At 35.4% G+C, this 21,064-nt stretch overlaps 1 protein-coding gene across 12 annotated transcripts in view; it reads left to right on the forward strand.

The window, feature by feature from the left end:
- Nucleotides 1-21,064, forward strand: part of VPS54 (VPS54 subunit of GARP complex) — a 107,462-nt gene that overhangs the window by 60,137 nt on the left and 26,261 nt on the right. For all 12 annotated transcript variants that reach the window (XR_011526041.1, XR_011526038.1, XR_011526039.1 and 9 more), the window contains 4 exons: nt 389-444; nt 2,293-2,389; nt 8,985-9,325; nt 20,641-20,770. Coding sequence is in view for 7 of the 12 variants with exons in the window: in XM_070572520.1 (XP_070428621.1) it covers nt 389-444; nt 2,293-2,389; nt 8,985-9,325; nt 20,641-20,770 (624 nt within the window). In the remaining 5 variants the exon portion in view is untranslated. The remainder of the gene's footprint in view (nt 1-388; nt 445-2,292; nt 2,390-8,984; nt 9,326-20,640; nt 20,771-21,064) is intronic.

Genomic DNA, 21,064 nt, shown 5'->3' on the forward strand with positions numbered 1-21,064 from the left:
AAGTCTAAGCATTTATTATTTTTTTTTAACTTTAAATTGTTGCATGTATTGTAAGGAAAGGTAACCTCCAAAATTAATTTCTTTCGGAATTTAAATATGGGGCTTATACCTTGTTCCTAAGTATTATAGTTCTGGGGTGTTTTGGTGTATGATTTTGAACAGTTTTAAATAGTACGGGATTTTAGTTAATACAGTTCAAGCTTACCCTGGAATAATTATTTAATAGGGTAAGGGTAATGCTGCAGTTTTTTAAACACCTTGAAATATCTATAAAAGACAAAAAGAAGTCTGGTAAAATCATTATTATTGTCATTGAGGCCCTACAAATGAACATGTAATACTTAGAATTCTAAAGACATTAATCAATTTTTTTCCTTAAATTTTGCAGTGTGTGATTAATAAAGTTTCAAAAATAGAAGAAATAGACACAGATGTTGTTGTGAAGTAAGTATAAATATTAGATTGGGCGTTATCACGGAAAAGGTGACATATTAGAATAAGGAGGATTTAGTTAAGGAATTATTTACTAAGGTGTGGACAGAGTATAGGAAAATCCCAAGTGACAGTGAGTACCATTAAGGGACAAGGGAAGAGAGCAGTTAATAGAATTCAGAAGGAGAAAGATGTGTAGTAGTTGAAAAAAAAGACATGTAGTAGTTGAAGCGATCTTCAGTGGAGGAAGGCAGTCATCCTGAGGCAACTCCTCAAGGCGGGAGATAGAGCTCTAAGTCCCTTTCCTCCTTCCAGTTTTTTGTAAGGGCTCCTCATTGACCAAGCCTCCCAGGGCAGAGAGAGAATGGGGAGGATACAGTGTAGTTATAGAGGGGGGAAATTGAAGATAATCCTTTCCAGAGACTAGCAGTGTTAAGTTTAAATTATTTAGCTATATGATTAAAATCCAGCTTCTACTTGGCTTTGAGAAGTTTGAGTACATGATTTTGAATTACGCATGTCTAATTTCTTGTTCTCACCTTTGAAATTCTTGTTCTTTCATTATGAGAATAGTGATAAATATTTTATGACTATGAATTTCTCATTCATATAGATACTTAAACTTTATTAACTGGCCTAAGACATGAATAGCAGTATGGACAACTGTGAAACGTCTCTGGGCCAAACTGATAGAATGAGGATTGTGGAGTTTTAATTTCCACGCTCTTACCTAGTGAAAACTCAGTTTCAGAATTAGTTAAGCAACCCTAATAATGATACAGTAATCACTAGTAGTTGGAAAAATGAAGTTTTTGGGACTCTGTTAAAAGCCTGTGAACATGTAGAGTGAGTTATTTTGATTTTTTTCTTTGCTAGGGAATTTTTTTCAAATAGGGAATTTCTTGTATCTCAAGTATAGGAGTATCTCTTAAGAATAAACTCATAGCTGCAGTAGCATTCATTAAAAACTTATAGTAATAAGTCACTGTAGTACTATAAAATATCTTTATGGAATTCTATTTTGCATTAATTTTTTTATCTTGAAGTTATTTATTGATATCAGCTATAAAAAATTGGTTATACCATTATCTATTATATTCATATCTAGAATATATACTAGATATATATAATATACACTAGATATATATATTATACTAATATAATATTGGCAAATACATAGCACTTCTTTATGTACTGTGCATTGTTTTAAGTACTTATTAACTCAGTTAATATTTACAGCAACCATATAAGATAGGTTCTATTACTTTCTCCATATTAAGATGAGAAAATTAGAGCATGGAAGGGTTAAGTCACTTGCCAAGAGTCATACAACTAGTAAATGACAGGGCTGGAACTTGAACCGAGGCCCTGTGGCCTCAGAGCCAGTGCTCTTAGCCACCATGCCATGTTACCTTTCACATGTGGAAAAGTACCTTTTAGTTTGTAGTTAGACAAGCAGATTATTAAGTTTGTTAGGGTAGATGTTATGTTCCTATTTTTTGTGTGTGTGTTCCTGTTTTTATTCTAGAACTTATCTTCACCTTTACTCAAAATTGGTTTATTTCTCTGTGGTTTTTCATCCAATGATCACAATGCATGTTCACATGGAATTGCCATATGATAAGATTCATAAGTCAGTATACTTGACTAGATTAATCTTAGAGATGTTTAAACAAGGAGGAGGAGTTATTTAGTAATTGACCTCTTCAACTCAATTTTATGATTTTAGTTAGGTATCTAGGTGAAATTGCATTTTATTCTTCTCTTACTAGATAGTATTTAGTATCGTTTCCTCCAGTTTGTAAATATCATATTGGCCTAAGACAATGGTTATTTTTGTTTGAATTAATTTTTTTCTAGGCTTGCAGATCAGATGAGAATGTTGAATTTTCCTCAGTGGTTTGATCTGCTAAAGGATATTTTCTCGAAGTTTACAATTTTCCTACAGAGAGTTAAGGTAAGCTTATGTGATTATAACTTGGTTCAGGATATCCCTAAATTTAAGTTAGTTTTTTATATATATAATAGATATAGAATCAAACTAGAATAAAATAGAATTTCTTTGTTTTTGTAATTTTTTAAAGAGGCTTGGTTTTTTTTTTTAAAGATTTAAAAAAAAATTTTTCCTTTTTCTCCCCAAAGACCCGCCGGTACATAGTTGTGTATTTTTAGTTGTGGGTCCTTCTAGCTGTGGCATGTGGAATGTCGCCTCAGCATGACCTGATGAGCGGTGCCATGTCCATGCCCAGGATCTGAACCAGCAAAACCCTGGGCTGCTGAAGCAGAGTGCGCGAACTCAATTACTTGGCCACGGGGCCGGCCCCATAAAGAGGCTTGGTTTTAAATAAGATTTGAAGTGCTTCAGAGTATTTTGGTACTTTTTGTAATTTTGGATGATTTACTTTATATTAAAAAGAAATATAATGCTTACTTGGCATTAAATATTAGATAATATTTCTTCTTGTGATTTTTGTGATGCTTGAATCTCTCTAGATTATCTAGAGGTTCAGTATTGTGAAACACTCAAAAATCTGCCCCAAACCACTTGATTTTTCTAGAAATTTAATGTTGATGTAATAGTATTTTTTAACATGTAGTTCATATTTAAATTGCTCTACTAATGTCCTTTATTGCACGTTTTTATTTCATTTTTTGATCTGGGATCCAATGAAGGATCATGCATTACATTTAATTATTTTGTCTTATTAGTCAAACCACTTAATTTTAAGCCACTCAGTATAAGGAAAAGAACACATGCTATACAGCACTTTTCAGAAGAAAGGATGTCACAGACTCTAATATATTGGTTGGAACTACCAACATGTCACAGCTGTGTTTTAATAAGACAATCATTAGGAATTACTGAGTGTAACAACCTATTTGTGAAATTTGGTATTCTTTGAATTATCAGGTATCAGTATTGTGATGTATGTGCTAGTTAACATCTGGAGCATTTCCTGAGTATCACATTAAATGATCTGGGGGACTTTGCTACTTATCTATGACACAACTTTTCCTTGTTGACGTTGGAGTGATGCTAAGTCACATGCATAAGCTCTCCAATCGGAGTGGGAGAAGTTTTATAAAATGTGATTCACTGTACTTAATTTAGACTCCTACCAAAATGTTGATCCCACCAATTGATAGTGATAGATAACAAACCTGTATCTGTGGATTGCTCAATAACTAAGCCATGTTTTCACTTTTTCTTATTTTCCCACCATATCCTCATTATACACAGTTCTATTATTGCATGTCTGGATGTGTAGAACTCCTACACTGCATAAGGTAGAGTTGACCAGCTTTTTGCCAGTAACTTTTTAAGTAGCTATTCCACTTTTAGATTCTATATCAGTTAAACTAAGCCAAATTATTATTCGATATATGTAGAATATGGGAACAGTGATTTGTTATAGTTGTAATTTCTCATTTTCACATATGGGCCACTTCAACTAATATTTCTGTAAAACATCTTTGAAGATGACATAAAACCTTTAAATGTGGTACTTTTTTTCGTTGAAAAAAGTTTGTGATTCTCTAAGGGTATGGTTTCACTGTAAAATTATGTTAATTACAAGCTGTTCATTTTTAATGAAGAACTTTTAAATAACTACAAATTGGAAAGAACCCAGATGTCTAACAATATAGAAATGGTAAAATAAGTTATGCTTAGTATATTCATTTCCATGGAATATCATGCAGCCGAGGATTTTTAATGATTGAAGAAAATGCATACATTGTAACATTAAGTGAAAGGCAAGATATAGACCTACTTATATAGTTTGATCTCAGCTATGTTAAAAAGATTTATCTCTTCATCTTCATAGAACAGAGACAGTTTGTCTTTTTGGTGGTTATCTTTAGGTGGTAGGATTATATATAATTTAAATTTGTTGTTCATTCTTTTTTGTTTTTCCTAAATTTTCTACAAAGGGAGTATTACTTTTATAATCAGAAATGGTTTCGTTTTTTAATAGTGTTTACCATGTTACAGGAATAAATTATTTGAAGCTCTTATTTAATTTACCAGTGTTATTAATTTATTATCCTACATTCCTGTATTTCTCAAAAACAAAAGATATTCTATGTGTCAGTTTAATATAAAGTAAATTATATTTTTAAAAATAAAGCTTAAAATTTCAGCCAAAACATTTCAGTAACATTTTTAGTGTAAATGGAGAAAAAATTAAAAGTTAGGGGCTTGAAAATTTTATATTTGAGTAATTATTAACGACTTAAGGATTCGTATTGCTGTTAATTGTATTTTTTAAATTTTTTTATTATGACAAAATACTCCTAACATAAAATTTACCATCTTAACTATTTCTAGTTGTACAGTTTAGTGACATTAAATGCATTCACATTGTTGCTCCACTATCACCCCCATTCATCTACAGAACTCTTTGCATCTTATAAAACTGAAACTCTGTAACTATTAAACAATAACTTCCCATTCCCTCATTCCTGTAGCCCCTGACAGCCACCGTTCTACTTTCTGCCTCTATGAGTTTGACACTTGTAGGTACCTCATAAAAGTGTAATTATACAGTATTTGTCCTTTTGTGACTGGCTTACTTCATTTAGCATAATGTCCTCAAGGTTCATCCATGTTGTAGCATGTATCAGAATTTTATTCCTTTTTAAGGCTGAATAATATTTCATTATATGTATATACTACATTTTGTTCATCCATTCATCTGGCAGTGGGCATTTCCACCTTTTGGCTGTTGTGAATAATGCTTCTATGAACATGGGTGTACAAATATTTCTTGGCTGCTTTCAGTTCTTTTGGGTAAACATCCAGAAGAGAAATTGCTGGGTTATATGGTAATTCTGTTTCTGATTTTTTGCATACTGTTTCCAATAACAGATGCACTATTTTACATTCCCACCAACAGTGCACAAGGATTCCAATTTCTCCACATTCTTGCTAGCACTTATTTTCTTTTTTTGGTAGTAGCCATCCTAATGGGTGTGGTGTGGTATCTCATTTTGGTTTTGATTTGCATTTTTCTAATGATTAGTGATAGTGAGCATCGTTTTGTGTGTTTATTGGCCATTTGTATATCTTCTTTGGAGAAATATCTTTGCCTATTTTTTAATGAGGTTATTTTTTTGTCGAGTTGTAGGAGTTCCTTATATATTCTGGCTGTTATCAGTTCTCTGATTTGCAAATATTTCCTCCCATTCCATGGGTTGCCGTTTCACAATGTTGATTGTGCCCTTTGATGCATAGAAGTTTTTAATTTTGATGTAGTCCACTTTATTTTTCCTTTTGTTGCCTGTGCTTTTGGTGTCATATCCAAGAAATCATTGCCAAATCCAGTGTCATGAAGCTTTTCCCCTATGTTTTATTCTAAGAGTTTTATGGTTTTAGGTCTTACTTTTGGTCTTTTATCTATTTTGAGTTAATTTTTGTATATGGTACAAGATAAAGTTTCAACTTCATTCTTTTGTATGTAGATATCCAGTTTTCCCTGTGCCATTTGTTTAAGACTGTCCTTTACCCATTTAATGATCTTGGTACCCTTGTCAAAAGCCATTTGACCATATATGTGAGGGTTTATTTCTGGGTTCTCTATTCTGTCTCATTGGTCTGTATGTCTGTGTTTATGTCAGTACCACACTGTTTTGATAACTGTAGCTTTATAGTAAGTTTTGCAGTCAGAAAGTATGAGACTGCTAACTTCGTTCTTCTTTACTGCTAGTTGTATTTTGAATTTTTATTAAAATTCTTATTCATTGTGTGTACCTGATAGATTAGGCTAATTTGTATATAGCTAAAACAGAAAATAATCCTGAAATGCAGCTTACATTCTTTTTGAGGAATTTTTAGCTCTTGTTTTCATTTTGTTATGTGGGAAAATAATCCTGATCTGTCATTTTAGAGACTTATCAATATGATTACCAGAGTATTTCATTCACTATTCTCAAGATTGCAAAATTTTATTTCATTTAGCTGTTCTGGTCTTTTTGGAACATGAATTTGACTACAAACTGCTGTAATAGGTTAGTTCAGAAAGTAAATCATGTACCTACTGTTGAATCTATTATATATTGTAAAGTCTTCCGGCATCGTTAAACAAGAATGGCTTTGGACTTGGAAAAAAATAATTAGCAAACCTTTAAAGCTATAGGTATGGTGAAAACAGTGAAGAAGAATCTCTAAGAGAACACCTGATATGCTGTATATGGAAAACATATTATTGTATTAGCTAAGACCTTGTCAGTTAAAAGGGGCAAAGTATTCAAATCAAACTAATTTAAACAGTAAAAGAAATGTATCAACTCAGGTAACTTAAAATAGTCCCAAACAAGAATAGACCTCAGGCATGGTGTCCTCTTGGTTCTCTAGCTTAGTTTCTTTGTTTTAATTCACTTCTACCTTCCTTTTTGTCGGCTTCATCTTTAGACTAACATAATTGTAGCAAAATGGCTACAGCAGTTCCAGGTCTGCCACAATTATGTACTATACCACCTAGAACAAGGTTTTTTTCTTCTCCAGTCATCAAATATAGGTCTTTGGCTTTAATAGGTTGGGCCAATTTAGGTCACATACCCAATCACTGGTGGTCAGGAAAATGCCGTGCACTGCTTGGTTTGGGTCTGGATTGTTTTTTCATCTCCGAATTAATCATGTGGCAAGGAGGTTGGGAATACACTGAGTGGGCTAATCAGGACCAACACCTGAAGCTGAAAAGTGGACTCAGTTTTACATGGCTGCATTACTATTGGGGAAGTGCAGAATAGATGTTGGTGAGGGAAAGACCATGTCCACCATTGTAGTCTTTTTGTTAAAAAAAAAAAAGCAAGAAAGAAAATCAGCAAGACAGAAGACATAAGGAAGAAGAAAGGCAAAATGAAGATGGAGGAAATAAGCACTTCAAAGTTTAAGACAGTAAGGGAAATTAAAAGCATCAATGATGGAGTGTTGCTAGGAGCAAGTTTGTGACAATAGAGAAGTTACTAATCAGTAGAGGAGAAAGATGCAGTATCCATAGACACTTTGGTACTATTGTCCCTGAAGACACAGAATCTCTGCTATATACTGTATGGGCTATTGTATCACTTAGAATGCTTTTAGTTCCAAATAACAGGAAACACAAGTCAGAGTGTCTTAAACAATTATGAGAATTTATTAGCTCATATAACTGAAAAATATCCGGAGGTAGGTCAACATTTAATAGGTGCTTAATAGTGAGGTTGATGATGTTATCAAGCCTTGGCTTTGCTTCTCTGCATTTTTGTGTCTGTCTTCTATGTATATTCTTTAGCTTTAAGCTGAGGCTGTGGTGGTTCCATGTGCTGATTGTTCTAACTTCGATCCTTATCCTGTCTTTGGAGATCTAAACTTGGAGTCTGCTTCACTAGAACCATGTAGATCTTGAAAAAAAAATTGAGTTTTGAGAAAGGGGGCAACAAATTATGAGAGTGCAGCCATGAATGTTAAACTAGGCAAGTAGCCCCTTATTTCTTTTTTTTTTTTTAAAGATTTTATTTATTTTTTTCCCTTTTTCTCCCCAAAGCCCCCCAGTACATAGTTGTATATTCTTCGCTGTGGGTCCTTCTAGTTGTGGCGTGTGGGATGCTGCCTCAGCGTGGTTTGATGAGCAGTGCCATGTCCACGCCCAGGATTCGAACCAGTGAAACACTGGGCCGCCTGCAGCGGAGCGCGCAAACTTAACCACTCGGCCACGGGGCCAGCCCCCCCTTATTTCTTAATAGTCCAAAAAGATATTAATTTACACAAATTTACTCTTAATTCATTTAGCTTTCAGTATTTGTTAAGTACCTCCTACGTGCCCAGCACTACTCTAGGCATTAGGATTACATATCCTATGGACCTTACATTCTAGTGGAAGGAGACTTCAAATTAAAAAATTAATAAGATAATGATAACTGTTGTTTTTTAAAAACTGGATAGTGGGGTAGAGTTGCTGGAAGAAGAGTAAAAGAAGACCTCTTTGAGGAAGTGACATTTGTTCAAGAACTTGAGTGATGAGAAAAAAATGTGTATACAAAGATCAAGGTGAATAGCATTCTAGGCAGAGGAAACAACAAAGGCACTGAGATGGGAACAATGGCATTTAGAAGAATAGAAAGAGAATCAGAATGTCTGGAGAGTAGTGAATGAATGAGAAAAGGTATGAGGTAAGGAGAGAGAGATGGATATAAGGGTAGGGATGGTAAGGAATATGGATTTTTTTTCTTCTAACAGGTAGTCAATGACTATGATTCTCTATCATGCAAGTTATGTCTAGTGTAACCTATTAAGGGGTTAGAGAAATATACAATATATTTTAGGGAAATTTCCATTCACAGAATCAATTAAAATACAGAACTCTATTCCTAAGCTTAGGGTACCCCTTTCTCTTGAGTAGTTCTATTTCACAAGTCACCTTTACTGTGTCATAAAAGATTGGTAGAAATTCTGATGCATGATCTTGACTCATGTATAAGATGTTCAAAAATACAGACAGAGAATTCACTTTTGGGAACTTTAGGTACAAGATATTTTAAATCCTTTACAAATGTATCCTGTTTTCTTGTAGGCAACATTAAATATCATTCACAGTGTTGTTCTCTCAGTTCTTGACAAAAACCAAAGGACTAGAGAATTGGAAGAGATTTCACAACAGAAGAATGCTGCAAAAGATACTTCACTGGACACAGAGGTGGCGTATTTAATCCATGAAGGCATGTTTATAAGTGATGCATTCAGTGAGAGTGAATTAACACCTATAGCAATCGACACTACCCCTCAAAGAAATGCATCTCCAAATAGCGAGCCCTGCAGCAGTGATTCGGTATCTGAACCAGAATGTACTACTGATTCTTCATCTAGCAAAGAGCAGACGTCATCATCTGCTACTCCAGGAGGTGTGGATATTATGTGAGTATGTTGACTGCTGCCAACTTAACAAGATTTTGAGTCATCTTATTAATGGTTTAAATAAGATTGATTGTTCAATTTATTGAAAAACTATGTAAACTTTGGTCTTGGAATGTAACAAAAATAAATTAATTTTATGAAACGTATCTTTGAAAATGTATAGAAGGTAAGGAGGTCAGCATTGGAAGTAATCGAGAATTACAGAATTTTTTTTTTAAAGGCTGTAAGTCCTGCTGCAAAGATTCCCCTTGACTTTTTTTTTTTAATAAAGATTTTATTTATTTATTTATTTATTTATTTATCCTTTTTCTCCCCAAAGCCCCCCAGTTCATAGTTGTATATTTTAGTTCTGGGTCCTTCTAGTTGTGGCATGTGGGACACCGCCTCAGCATGGCTTGATGAGCGGTGCTAGGTCTGCGCCCAGGATCCGAACTGGTGAAACCCTGGGCTGCTGAAGCAGAGCACGCCAACTTAACCACTCGACCATGGGGCTGGCCCTGAGAATTACAGAATTTTAAGGCTGGAAAGGAAACATTTGATTAGATGCTCTCATTTCAGAGAGGGTAGATGACTGACTTAAAGTTACTAGTGTCAGAACTTGTCCTGGCACTCAGGTCAATATAACCTTGGTTATTTTTCTTTCTTCTACAGTGTTACCTTTGTATTCTGTATATAGCGAAGATCTGTTTAATTTACAATTTTTGGTTTTTCAAAGACATAAATTTCCAAGTGGAGCACACTATCTTTTTTTTTTTTTTTTTTAAAGATTTTATTTTTTCCTTTTTCTCCCCAAAGCCCCGCGGTACATAGTTGTGTATTCTTCGTTGTGGGTTCTTCTAGTTGTGGCATGTGGGACGCTGTCTCAGCGTGGTCTGACGAGCAGTGCCATGTCCGCGCCCAGGATTCGAACCGACGAAACACTGGGCCGCCTGCAGCGGAGTGCGCGAACTTAACCGCTCGGCCACGGGGCCAGCCCCGGAGCACACTATCTTTTTAAATATTACTTTTTTAAACTTCTTCTTTTGAAATAATTTCAAATTTACAGAAGAGTTGCCAGAATAGTACAAAAACCTCATATATCCTTCACTTTGATTCCCCAGTTAACAGTTTACCACATTTCCCTCTTTCTCCTTCCTCCCTTTTTCTGTCTCTTTCTCTTCTCTTTGTCTCTCATGTTAATATGTTTTCAGAATCATTTGGCAGTGGGTTGCAGACTTGATGTCCCATTATCTCCAAATACTTTAGTGTATATTTCCGACATATAGTAACACTTAAATAACCACAGTGTACCAATTAAAATCAAGAAAACATTGATACATTAATATCATCTAATCCACAGACCCCATTCAAAGTTCACCAGTTGTGCTGATAATCTCTTGTAAAGAAAGGACAAAAACAAAACAAAGCCAATAAAATCATTCTGGTCCAAGAACATAGTTTGGATTTAGTTATTGTTAAGAATAACAAGAACTTGGTACTTTTGTTCATTTTTACATAAGTCACCTTAATGGCCCAGGAAGTTATAAAAGTTGCAGTTACAGCATAAAATCAGCTGTAACACCTCCCCTCCCCACCAAAAAGAAAACCCTGAACTACATATTAATAAAAATATTTTTTCTCTGTTCAGGCTCATATTTTCGCATGTACTGGTTAGGATGCAGTCTCAAACTGCAGTTAAAAGTGATGTAAAAACCTCTATAGCTTAAACAAGATAGAATTTTGTTTTTCTCATCTAACGATTCAGAGGTAGGAGGTCCAGAGCTTAGAAGGCGGCTCTACTACCATCCTCATTGTGCAGCTTCCATCTGTGTCTAAGGATGCTGCTCTAGCTTTTATCATCTCATCTACTTCTCTGGCAGCAGGAAGGAGAGACAAAGGGCTGGTACCCTCTTTACTTTTTTGATTTGTTTTAACTTTTTAATTGGAGTATAATACACATATAGGACAATGCACCAATTATAAGTGTTCAGCTCAATTAATTATCATAAAATGAATGCACTGGTGTAATTACCACCCAACTTAATAGAACATTACCAGCTCTCTAGAAGTGCCCCTTGCCACTATGACTTCTACTTCTTCCCAAAGGAAACCATTAAAACTATTGTTTTTTTCCAGTTTTTAAACTTTATATAAATGGAACCATAAATAGACTCATGATTTTTGTCTCTAATTTCTTTCATTCAATATTATATCTGTGATATTTTTCTAAGTTGTTCCACGTAGCAGTAGTTTATTTGTCTACAAATATTCCCCTGTCTGACTACACCACAGTGTATTTATTCATTCTATTGTTGATGAAATTTGGGTTATTTCCATTTGATTGTTATGAACATTCTTGTAGATGTCTTTGGTGCACATGTTATAAGCATTTCTGTTGAATATATATATACCTAGGAATGAATAAGGTATATGAATGGTCAGTTTAGCTAATGCCCAAACAATTTCCCAAAGTGATTGTAGTCATTTATAATCCTGTCAACAGTGTAGAAGAGTTCTTGTCACTCCACATGTTCATTCACTCTTAGTATCATCAGTCTTTTACATGTTAGCCATTCTGGTAGATATGTCACGGGTGTAGTAGTTTTAATTATTTCCCTGATGACTGGTAAGAGAGCACTTTTCATATATTCATTGGCTGTTTGGATGTTCTCTTCTGTGAAGTGCCTATTCAAGTCCTTTGGTTTGCCCACTTCTTTGTTGGTTTGCCTTTTATCTCTTACTGCTTTATGGGAGTTCTTTGTGTAGTCTCAATGCAAGTCCTTTGTCAGTTGTCCATATTGCAAGTATCTTCTCCCACTCTATTGGTTGACTTTTCACTCTCTTATTGGGGTCTTTGGTGAACAAAAGTTCTTAGTTTTAATATGGTCCTATGATTCATTCTTTTCCTTTGTGGTTTATGCATTTTGGGGGATGTCCTATTTAAGAAATCTTTCTCTACCCTAAGGCCTTGATGATATTCTCTTATGTTATCTTCTAGAAGCTTTGTTGCTATCCCTTTCACATTCAGATATACAGTCTATCTGGAATTGATTTTTCTGTACAGTATGAGGTTTTCTTTTTTCCCCATATGTATATTTTTCTGACCTCACACCGTTTATTGAAAAGACTGTTTGGATCCTGGACGCAGACCTAGCACTGCTCATCAAGCCATGCCAAGGCAGCATCCCACATGCCACAACAAGAAGGACCCACAACTAAAATATACAACTATGAACTGGGGGACTTTGGGGAGAAAAAGGTAAATAAATAAATAAATAAATAAATAAAATCTTTATTAAAAAAAAGGTCAAGGGGAATCTTTGCAGCAGGACTTCTTAGAGCCTTTGTCGGATAAATAACTTGTAAATATAGTTTTATGCGTTTAAAAAACAAATTTTTATTTTAAATTATGGTAAAAAACACATAAAATTTACCATCTTAATGATTTGTAAATGCAGTCCAGTAGTGGTAATTATATTCACACTGTTGTGCAATCAATCTCTAGAACTTTTTCATCTTGCAAAACTGAAATTCTGTACTCATTAAGCAACAACTCCTTATTTCCTCCTCCACCCATTCCCTGGCAACCACCTTTCTGCTTTCTGTCTCCAGGAGTTCGACTACTCTAGGTACTTCATATAAGTGGAATCATACAATATTTGCCCTTTTGTGATTCGCTTATTTCTCTTAGCATTGTGTCTTCAAGTTTCATCATGTTGTAGCATGTGTCAGAATTTCCTTCCTTTCTACGGCTGAATAATATTCTGTTGTATGTATATACCACATTTTGTTTATCCATTCATCTGTCAGTGGACTCATGGGTTGCTTCCATCTGTTGGCTATTGTGAATAGTGCTACTGTGAACATGGATGTGCAAATATCTCTTTGAGATCCTGCTTTCAATTCTTTTGTATGTATACCTAGAAGTAGAATTGCTGGATCATGTTTGTGATTTTTTTTTCTATTAACATAGAAGAGATCCAATTGGAGTTAAAAAATTAAAAATCTTTCCAAAAAGCAAAATTACAAATTACTACATACATGATTTTTAAAAAATTTTTATTGAGTTAATGATAGGTTATAATCTTGTGAAATTTCAGTTGTACATTCTTGTTTGTCAGTCATGTTGTAAGTGCACCCCTTCACCCTTTGTGCCCACCCTCCACCCCACCTTTCCCCTGGTAGCCACTAATCTGTTCTCTTGGTCTGCATTTTTAAATTCCTCCTATGAGTGGAGTCGTACAGAGATTGTCCTTCTCTATCTGGCTTATTTCACTTAACATAATTCCTTCAAGGTCCATGCATGTTGTTGCAAATGGGACGATTTTGTTCTTTTGTACAGCTGAGTAGTATTCCATTGTATATATATATATATATAGCACATCTTCTTTATCCAACCATCACTTGATGGGCACTTAGGTTGCTTCCACGTCTTGGCTATTGTAAATAATGCTGCAATGAACATTGGGGTGCATGGGACTTTTGGAATTGCTGATTTCAAGCTCTTTTGGTAGATACCCAGTAGTGGGATAGCTGGATTGTATGGTAGTTCTATTTTTAATATTTTGAGGAATCTCCATACTGTTTTCCATAGTGGCTGCACCAGTTTGCATTCCCACCAACAGTGTATGAGGGTTCCTTTTTCTCCACAACCTCACCAACATTTGTTACTATTTGTTTTGGTTATTTTTGTCATTCTAATGGGTGTAGTTTTATTTGCATTTCCCTGATGATCAGCGATGATGAACACCTTTTCATGTGCCTATTGGCCATCTGTATATCTTCTTTGGAGAAATGTCTGTTCATGTCTTCTGCCCATTTTTTGATCGGGTTGTTTGATTTTTTGTTGTTGAGTTGTGTGAGTTCTTTATATATTATGGATATTAACCCTTTGTCGGATGTATGACTTGCAAATATTTTTTCCCAGTTAGTGGGTTGTTTTTTTGTTTCAATCCTGTCTTCCTTTGCCTTGAAGAAGCTCTTTAGTCTGATGTAGTCCCATTTGTTTATTCTTTCTATTGTTTCCCTTGTCCGAGAAGACATGGTGTCCGAAAAGATCCTTTTAATACTGATGTCAAAGAGTGTACTGCCTACATTTTCTTCTAGAAGCCTTATGGTTTCAGGTCTCAGCTTTAGGTCTTTGATCCATTTTGAGTTTATTTTGGTGAATGGTGAAAAAGAATGGTCAATTTTCATTCTTTTACATGTGGTTTTCCAGTTTTCCCAGCACCATTTGTTGAAAAGACTTTCTTTTCTCCATTGTAGGCCCTCAAGTCCTTTGTTGAAGAATAGCTGTCCATAGGTGTGTGATTTTATTTCTGGGCTTTCAATTCTGTTCCATTGATCTGTGCACCTGTTTTTGTACCAGTACCATGCTATTTTGATTACTGTAACTTTGTAGTATGTTTTGAAGTCAGGGATTGTGATGCCTGCAGCTTTGTTCTTTGTTCTCAGGATTGCTTTAGCAATTCAGGGTCTTTTGTTGCCCCATATGAACTTTTGGATTCTTTGTTCTGTTTCTGTAAAGAATGTCATTGGGATTCTGGTTGGGATTGCGTGGAATCTGTAGATTGCTTTAGTTAGAATGGACATTTTAACTATGTTTGTTCTTCCAATCCAAGTACATGGAATGTCTTTCCGTCTCTTATGTGACCATCCATTTCTTTCAGAAAAGCCTTGTAGTTTTCGTCGTATAGGTCTTTCACTTCCTTAGTTAAATTCACCCCGAGGTATTTTATTCTTTTTGTGGTGATTGTGAATGGTATTGTGTTCTTGAGTTCTTTTTCTGTTAGTTCATTATTAGAATATTGAAATGCTACTGATTTATGTAAATTGATGGTATACCCTGCAACTTTGCTGTAGTTGTTGATTATTTCTAAAAATTTTCCAATGGATTCTTTTGGGTTTTCTATATTTAAGATCGTGTTGTCTGCAAACAGCAAGAGTTTCACTTCTTCCCTCCCTATTTGGATTACTTTTATTCCTTTCTCTTGCCTAATTGCTCTGGCCAAAACCTCCAGTACTATGTTGAATAAGAGTGGTGATAGAGGGAATCCTTTTCTCGTTCCTGGTTTCATGGGGATGGCACTCAGTTTTTTCCCATTGAGTATGATGTCAGCTGTGGGTTTGTCATATATGGCCTTTATTATGTTGAGGTAATTTCATTCTATCCCCATTTTGTTCAGAGTTTTTATCAAAAATGGCTGTTGTCAAATGCTTTCTCTGCATCTATTGAGATGATCATGTGTTTTTTATTCTTCAATTTGTTGATGTGGTGTATCATGTTGATTGATTTGTCGATGTTGAACCATCCCTGTGTCCCTGGTATGAATCCCACTTGATCATGATGTATGATCCTTTTGATGAATTGCTGAAGTCAGGTTACCGAAATTTTCTTGAGAATTTTTGCATCTATGTTCATTAGTGATATAGGCCTGTAGTTCTCCTTTTTCATGCTGTCCTTGTCAGGCTTTGGTATCAGCATGATGTTGCCCTCGTAGAATGTGTTAGGAAGTGTTCCATCCTCCCTAATTTTTCAGAATATCTTGAAAAGTATGGGTATTAAATCCTCTCTGAAAGTTTGGTAGAATTCCCCAGGAAAGCCATCTGGTCCTGGGGTTTTATTCTTTGGGATGCTTTTGATTGCTGTTTCAGTCTCTTTCCTTGTGATTGATCTGTTCAAATTGTCTGCTTCTTCTTGACTAAGCTTTGGGAGATTGTAGGAATCCAAGAATTTATCCATTTCCTCTAGGTTTTCCATTTTTTTGGCGTATAGTTTTTCTTAGTATTCTCTTATAATCCGTTGTATTTCTGTGGAGTCTGTTGTTATTTCTCCTCTTTCATTTCTGATTTTGTTTATTTGAGCTTTCTCTCTTTTTTTCTTCGTAAGTCTGGCTAGGGGCTTGTGAATTTTATTTATCTTCTCAAAGAACCAGCTCTTTGTTTCATTGATCCTTTCTACTGCCTTTTTTGTTTCAATAGCATTTTTTTCTGCTCTGATTTTTATTATTTCTCTCCTTCTGTTGACTTTGGGCTTTGTTTGTTCTTCTTTCTCTAATTCAGTTAGGTGTAATTTAAGATTGCTGATTTGGGATTTTTCTTGTTTGTTCGGATGTGCCTATATTGCGGTGAATTTCCCTCTTAATACAGCTTTTACTGTATCCCATATGAGTTGGTATGGCATGTTATCATTTTCATTTGTCTCCAGGTATTTTTTTATTTCTTTTTTAATTTCTTCAGTGATCCATTGCTTCTTCAATAGCGTATTGTTTAGTCTCCACATCTTTGTCCCTGTCTCAGCTTTTTTCTTGTAATTAATTTCTAGCTTTATAGCATTATGATTGGAGAAGATGCTTGTTATTATTTCAATTTTTTTGAATTTGTAGAGGCTTGCCTTGTTTCCCAGCATATGATCTATCCTTGAGAATGTCCCATGTGCCCTTGAGAAGAATGTGTATTCTGCTGTTTTGGGGTGAAGTGTTCTATATATGTCTATTAAGTCCAACTGTTTTAGGTTTTTGTTTAGCTCCACTGTTTCCTTGTTGATTTTCTATTTGGATGATCTGTCCATTGATGTGAGTGGGGTGTTGAGGTCCCCTACTATTTTTTTTATTTTTGATAATCTTCTTTTAGGTTTGTTAATAGTTGCTTTATGAACTTTGGTGCTCCTGTGTTGGGTGCATAGATAGTTATAAGCGTTACTTCTTCTTGATGAAGTGTCCCTTTGATCATTATGTATTGGCCCTCTGTGCCTCTCTTTACTTGCCTTATCTTGAAATCTGTTTTGTCTGATATGAGTATTGTGACACCTGCTTTCTTTTGTTTGCTATTAACTTGGAGTATTGTCTTCCACCCCTTCACTCTGAGCCTGTGTTTGTCTTTGGAGCTGAGTTGTGTTTCCTGGAGGCAACAAATTGTTGGATCTTGTTCTTTAATCCATCTTGCCACTCTGTGCCGTTTTATTGGAGAGTTCAATCCATTTACATTCAGGGTGATTATTGATGCATGAGGGCTTAATGCTGTCATTCTGTCGTTCATTTTCCGGTTTTCCTGTGTTTCCTTTGTTTCTCGTCCTGTATGTTTTAGCCTACCCGTTGACTTCTGCAGTTTCTTATGCTGGGTTTTTTAGCTTTTTCCTTATTTATGTTTTGTGTCTCTGTTCTGTTTTTTAGTTTAGTGGTTACCCTGCAGTTTGTATTCAGAACCTTGTGCATAACATAGTCCCTTTTCTGGTGGCCTCTTACTTCCTTAGCCTAAACCGATTCAGTCCCTTTCCTTCTCCCCTCCTAAATTATTATTTTCATCTCTTATTCCAACTTGTTTTGTGAGTTTGTGGTTAGAGTGATAAGATTGTCTTTGCTGTGGTGATTTCCTTCCCTTTATCCTAATGCTATAGTTGAATATTTGCTATCCTATTCTGGTTCTATCTATTAGTCTCCCAACTCTGTATTTTGTGACCCCTTGTTCCCTTTTTTTCTTTTTTCAGGTATGAGGGCCTTCTTGAGGATTTCTTGTAGTGGGGGTCTTGTGGCTACAAAGTCCCTTAGCTTTTGTTTGTCTGGAAAGGATTTAATTTCTCCCTCATATCTGAAGGATATTTTTGCTGGATAAACTATTCTTGGCTGAAGGTTTTTATCCTTTAAAGTTTTGAGTATGTCATTCCAGTCTCTCCTAGCTTGTAAGGTTTCTGTAGCGAAACCCTCTGAAAGTCTGATAGGGGCTCCTTTGTAGGTTATTTTTTTCTTCCTTGCTGCCCTGAGTATTCTTTCTTTGTCATTCATTTTTGCCATTTTTACTACTATATACCTTGGAGTAGGTCTTTTTGTATTGAGAAATCTAGGAGGTCTGAAAGCTTCCTCCACACACACTTCTTGCTCAATCCCTAGATTTGGGAAGTTCTCTGCTATTATGTTGTTGAGCTCACTTTCTGCCCCATTTTCCTTTTCCATGCCTTCAAGAATTCCAATGATTCTTAAGTTGCATTTTCTCATTGAGTCAGCTATTTCTCTGAGATTTTCTTTGGCTTTTTAAATTCTTAGTTCTCTTTCTTCCTCTGTCTGGGGCCATTCAACCTGTCTGTTTTCGATTATGCTAATTTTCTCCTCTATGATGTCTACACGGGCATTCAGGGAGTCTATATTCTGTTTTATCTGATCCATTGTATTTTTCATCTGTAGTATTTCTGATTGGTTCTTCTTTATAGTTTCAGTCTCTTTTGTGAAGTAACTCCAGAACTCGTTGACTTGTTTCCCTTTACCTCCTTGAGTATTTTGATGATAGTTATTCTGAACTCATTTTCACTTAGTTTACCCATTTCCAAGTCCTCAGGACATAATTCTGTGTTTTTATTGTTTTCCTTTTGAACTGGAGCTTTTATAAATTGCTGGATGGTAGAGGAGTGGTTTTTGCACATGATGCTATTGTTCGGTTGCACTTACAGCCTGTCGCCTCTAGGTGGGGGTCAAGAGCTGCGCATTCTGAGCCCTGCGTCTTCAGCTGCAATGGCGCGGGCAGCGTGGGTTGGAGGAGAAGGGACACTTTCTCTCATGCACAGATCTGGATTCTGATCAGCTTTCGCTCTCTGGTTTCTTGGGGCCCTGGCTTGATGGTCTCCCTCCACGTGAAAACTTTCCCCTGTTAGAGGGTTTCTGCTGCACAGGTCTGTGGAAGTCCTGGACAATCCCGTGGACGTGTGGGCCCTCCCCCACTCCTTCCCTCACCCTCAGCAGCGATCCCAGTCTCTAGGGGAGGGAGTGAAGTTCTCTCTTACCCCGTTCCAGCTTCTCCAAGGGGGGCTCCAGCCTCTCCGCCCTCCGTCATTTGGCTGCTGTGGGTCTCTGACAATCTCTGTATTATTAGGATTCTTTTGGTTGGAACTCAGTTGCTTCTTTTGGTTGTAATTTGGAGGGGAGAGAGTCCCAGGCAAGCTCACTCTGCCATGTCGCTGACGTCACTCCCCTAAATACATGATTTTTTTTAAAAACCAAACTTCCCAGCTTTTTGGATTGTCACCCTACTTTTTTAAAGATGTAAGTTGTTTTTATTTGCTATTTTCGGTTTATATCTTTGTGAATTGGTAGCATATTGCCAAGAGTTCCAAATACTTAATCATTCTGTTACATGGGGGTAAATTTTAGAAATCTTCAGGAGATAAAATTTTATTTCAATAGTAAATTTGAACTTTGAAATTTAAGCTAACAGTTTTCTGGGAGCTGCTATTGAAATAGCACTGGACTATATAGAAGTAAATGTTGGCGTAGAGGAAGCTTAGCAGATTAGAAATAGAATTAGACTAATTCTGGGTTCTAGTCTCACCCTTTTAACCTTGTGACTGTGGGTAAGTCAATTAAACTTCCAAAGATTCAGTATCCTCATCTGTAACATAGATGTTTATCTATCTGCTTCAGAGATGGAGAACCAAACAAGATACTGTTTCTGGGAGTACTTTAAGAGTATGAATTCCTCTATTATTTTAAAGCATTAGTAAGTAAATTTAGTGATATTATAATTTGGAAGGGTAGCTGGTAATAACTTTAATACCTTAACCCAGTTAGAGTAGTGGTTTGCCTCAAATTAATATACATCAGACCCTGTTTGTAATATCTTTGAAAGTTACTTTAATTCTACTGAAAGGGATTAAAGTGATGCTAAGGCATTTAACTTGGTTCATGATAACACTAAACTGAATTGTTGCCATCGAATCAGTGACTTTTATATGCCCAGCTGAAAATGTATAAAAACAGAAAATCTTACATTTCCTCCTCAAAACTATAAAAAATGTATTACCTCTTATAAATACTTCTGTTCAATTATAAGTTCCTTGAGGCCAGCGACCTCTTGTATCCCCTCCATTGTCTAGCACCTAAACACAGTAAATGCTTAGGAAATATTACTTCACTTGAACTGAATATTAACAATCATTCATAATTATAGGTAAAATGAGGTCCTGTTTGTTAAGAAATAACATTTCTTCCTTTTTCCTCCTTTCACTGTGTCATCCTAGGCACCTGTGAACAACCTACTACAGCTACCACCTTGTGTCTAACTAGAATTATTTTTGCTGTCGTGCTTGCAGAATTTCTAATCAGAGTCTGAACTAAGTGTTATAAATGCTACACAGAGATAGAAAATTATTCATATATAAGATTAGGGTAAAATATGTTTGTATTATCTGGGCTTGTTTAAGTGATGCTTCACCACACACAAGAAAAGTGTTTGATACATCACAGAATTTTTCCTCAAACATGAATTGCTTTTTGTTTTTTATTGATATGTCACCTATGGTGAACAAAGTGTTCACAACTTTCCCTGACTTGATCTCTTTTTATCATTTTCAGGGTCAATGAAGACATGAAATTAACTGACTTAGAGCTAGGAAAGCTGGCAAATAATATCCAGGAGTTATTGTATAGTGCCTCAGATATATGCCATGATCGAGCCGTCAAATTTCTCATGTCCAGAGCAAAGGTTAGTTGTTTTGATAAAGCTTTAGATATTTTGTACATAGTATAATTATTTTGAGGATCTGGAATCATATCCTTGTCCCTATGTTCCTCATAATGCTTATTACATTTTTAACACTTAAGTAAGGTTAATGGTGCTGGTGTGGTCTATTAGGGGGATGTTGAAATGTAAAATAATCCAAATAAAGTAAACAGGAAATCTTATTAAAGGATTCTTTTCAAATAAATGATTAAAAGACTTATTTTGAAATTTAATATCTTAATAATTAATTTGAAATTAATCTGCTCTTTTTTGTAT

Source organism: Equus przewalskii, chromosome 14 (assembly GCF_037783145.1).
Source record: "Equus przewalskii isolate Varuska chromosome 14, EquPr2, whole genome shotgun sequence".
Lineage (NCBI taxonomy): Eukaryota > Metazoa > Chordata > Mammalia > Perissodactyla > Equidae > Equus > Equus przewalskii.